Raw genomic sequence first — 3,404 nt, 5'->3', positions numbered from 1 at the left:
CTTTATAGATGAATACCTTCTTGTGTCATATCTTGATAACGATCCAGCTCTGTTTGATCCGTGGCTCATCTTTTATTGTTTTTTAATTTTTTCTTTTCACATTTTGGTCAAATATTTCATTCACATCATTCCATACGATACGAATCTGATGTGTGTTTTGTTTTAGACACGGTTTTGTGATGCTGAATATCGTGTCTTTTATCTTTGCAGGAGTTCACAAAAGCCTTCTACCTTAAGACCAACGACCAGATGCTGGTGGTCTACCTGGCCTCGCTCATTCGCTCTGTGGTGGCTCTGCACAACCTCATCAACAACAAGATTTCCAACCGAGACGCAGAAAAGAAGGAAGGACAGGAAAAGGAGGAGGGCAAGAAAGAGAAGAAGGATGACAAGGAGAAAAAAGATGACAAGGACAAAGACAAAGAGAAGGAGAAAGCAGATGGTGCCAAGAAAGATGAGAAGAAGAAGAAATAAGCGTACTTCTTTTAAGGTCTTCTTATAAATCACACCATCTTCATCTGGATACTGATCTACTTTCTGCCCACAGTCACAGCTCTATGTGGGTCTCAGGCTAAAAGTAGGTGTCTATATGGGGAATAGTGTCATTTGAGATTTGGCCTCACCATCACAAGTGGCACTCATAAAGACTGTTATTATCGTACAGAGATGATGTTTGCGTCTTTGGTCTTCTGAACTATGAGAACACGCTCCTGGTGTGGTAAAACACCTGGTATTGCTTTTTTTGTAATATGGAAAAAAATGTTTTGTTTCTGTTAAACTCATTAAATCTGAATCATATTAAAAATGTGTGTTTTTTTTTGCAGTTTTCACTGTTCCTATTTTATCTAACAGTTTCAGTAAAATGTTGCATAATGCCTGTAGGCAGATTGCTAAATTATACACTGAAATGAAAGTGAGGATGAGTTATGTTGCTAAGAACCGGCAAAATAGAGTACTATAAACTGTGGTAATGCCACTTCATAACGGAGGTAAGAACAAGTTGAAATATAACTCAGATTTATAGTTGCTTTATTGGCATGATGGTACAGGATGTTGTGTAAAGCATGTTGTGCTTTGAAGTAACAAGGAGGACTAAGGAGTTCAGTAACTAAGTTGTCAATCGTCTGCTGATCATGTGAAATGATTGAAAACTCAAACAATTACGAGATTCTATCAAACAAACCTTTTTCACAGGAGCCACTTTGAAATGAAATAGTAGGGTAAACAGGTGTTACCAATAATACTAATTAAGGCTCTGTTCCATTCTGGTCGAACAGCCTTAATTAATTATTTTAATTGTAATTAAAATCATGGATAACACCTGTGTTTAGACTGTTTTTTCATGTCAAAATCGCTGCTGTGTAAAAGGTCTCTGTCGACAACTTCTATCAACACGATGTAGAAAATAAGAACAACAAATGGCTTGCATGAAGACTTAGTATACAGTGATGAAAGTAAATGAAAACATTTAAAAAAAGATGAGATGTAGTTTCACTGAATGCACTGTAATAGTGAGGAGCTATCTGGGTATTTGTGCCACGTTAAATTCATGTACAAGTACAGTTATAAACTACAGAGCACAGATTATAGCATTATAACCACACACAGGAGGAGGAGAGGTGTTTTTTTTTCTTTATTGCTCATAATAAAGACAGTTTACAATTTACAGGAAACTAACATGTACTAACAGAAATAAACATAAAAGAGATTTAAAAGAAAGGAATACATAAAAAGAAAAAGGCAAATAAAAATATAATGCTTTTAATTGAATTTGTTTTAAAGAGTGTCAAATTCAATAAATATATTGTATGAACTGTTGATGGCAACAAAGAATGGTTTCCTACCAGTTTTAATTCATTTTTAAGTCATATTTACTGAAACTTGTACTACAGTCAGGATGTAGTTAATGAGACAGATAATCTGTGAAAGAAAAAGGTTCCTCTGGCTCGTATTAGCGCACCGAATGGCATTTGCAAGAATCCACTGGGCCTGAACAAAAACAATCAGAGCCAAGAAAGATAATTTATTGTTGAGCCTCATTCATATTTAACAATCAACTATCTTAAATCTCCCCAACCACCGGCTGTATAATAGACAAGAGATCTGGGTCTGTAAAGTGAAGCCAACACAGAAATGTCTTAAACTTGCTTTCTATGTAATGGCCAGCAGGGGGCGCTCCATCGGCTGCAATAACACACCGATACCATACACTCTAATGAAGAAATGACCCGACTTCTCATTTGATTTATTAGCTCAGTAAACAGTTTCCTAATGAGTTTATGGTCTCAACTACTAGTTTCAAGTCTTCTTTCATACATTATGATGTTCATTTAGTAAATTATGGTCCCATTTATGGTAAAAAAGACGATAAAGCGAGGTATGCTTTTTGGCGTGGCGACCTCGTGATTGACAGGTCATTCTCTGTGAGTCCGTCCAACGCACCGAAACTCAGATCAGTTACTGCGATGCCTATTTCTCACCTAAAATATAACACATTTTAGTGTACTGTGTAGCTGTAATACGAGATTGTGTGTGTCAACTCGCAGTACGAACTGTCACGGCAACAACTGTGACGCCAAACTCGAGGCTTCAAAACCAATGGGTGAGTCAGGATAGGTTCACACTTGTTTCCAAATATTTATGTCTTTCTCCACTCCCATTGGTTGTTTCCGTCCAGGCCCGGTGGATCCTCGCAAATACCATTAGGAGCACTAGAAAGAGCCAGAGGAATCAGATTTTTTCACAGATTATCTGTCTCATCTACTACTGTCAGGATATAGTGAAAAATATCAGCAACAATGACAAAAAATATTTCTTATAAAACTTACCTACTGCAGCTTTAATCATGTTTTTTCTTCTGTACACCAAACAACACAATCTTCCAAACCTTCACTAAAATGTTCAAGAATAAAATCACAAATGTTTTTGTTTTTTTTTGCCAGACATTCTTCACATAGTCGGAGGCACTGCCAAAATAAAAGCACGGCGGTTAGTGGACATCTGTCGTTAACTGCCAGCCGTTACATTTTTAAAACTGCGTCATCCGGCAGCTTCTCCTCTCCCAAACGCTCGCGCTACATCGCGTTGCCACGGTCACCAAAACCCCGCAGAAGTAACAGTTAGTAACGTTAGTAACGTTAGCAGCAGCAGCAGCAGCAGCAGGTCATTCTGAGCTCAGGTTTTGTGTGTCGGGGCAAATCAGATTACCGGGTTAGGGTAAAACGGGATTCTGACGTACAGGCGGGTTTTAAACCCCGTGGGGCAGACAGACGCGTCACTCGCTCGTGCTGCTCGCGCGCGCGCACCTTTAGTGTCAGCGAGGGGGAGGAAAGGCAGGCTCGTGCCACTTCCAGTCAACAAAACGTCCTCTCTTTCCCTCTCTCTCTCTCTTTCCCTCCCTCCCT

General features: G+C 38.9%; 2 protein-coding genes across 2 annotated transcripts in view; both read left to right on the top strand.

Moving 5' to 3' along the window:
• Positions 1–805, top strand: part of psmd7 (proteasome 26S subunit, non-ATPase 7) — a 3,949-nt gene extending 3,144 nt beyond the window's left edge. Inside the window, exon 8 of the mRNA XM_035664924.1 lies at positions 211–805. Within this exon, the coding sequence (XP_035520817.1) occupies positions 211–474 (264 nt within the window). The 3' untranslated portion in view covers positions 475–805. The remainder of the gene's footprint in view (positions 1–210) is intronic.
• A 2,268-nt stretch (positions 806–3,073) lies between these two features.
• Positions 3,074–3,404, top strand: part of hprt1l (hypoxanthine phosphoribosyltransferase 1, like) — a gene marked incomplete at its 3' end in the record, with an annotated part of 1,940 nt that continues 1,609 nt past the window's right edge. The window contains 1 exon segment of the mRNA XM_035664926.1: positions 3,074–3,404.

This window comes from Morone saxatilis, unplaced genomic scaffold (genome assembly GCF_004916995.1).
Source record: "Morone saxatilis isolate NCDOM2014 unplaced genomic scaffold, NCSU_SB_2.0 Contig2, whole genome shotgun sequence".
NCBI classification, from domain to species: Eukaryota; Metazoa; Chordata; class Actinopteri; family Moronidae; genus Morone; species Morone saxatilis.
This window is presented reverse-complemented; position numbering and strand designations above follow the sequence as displayed.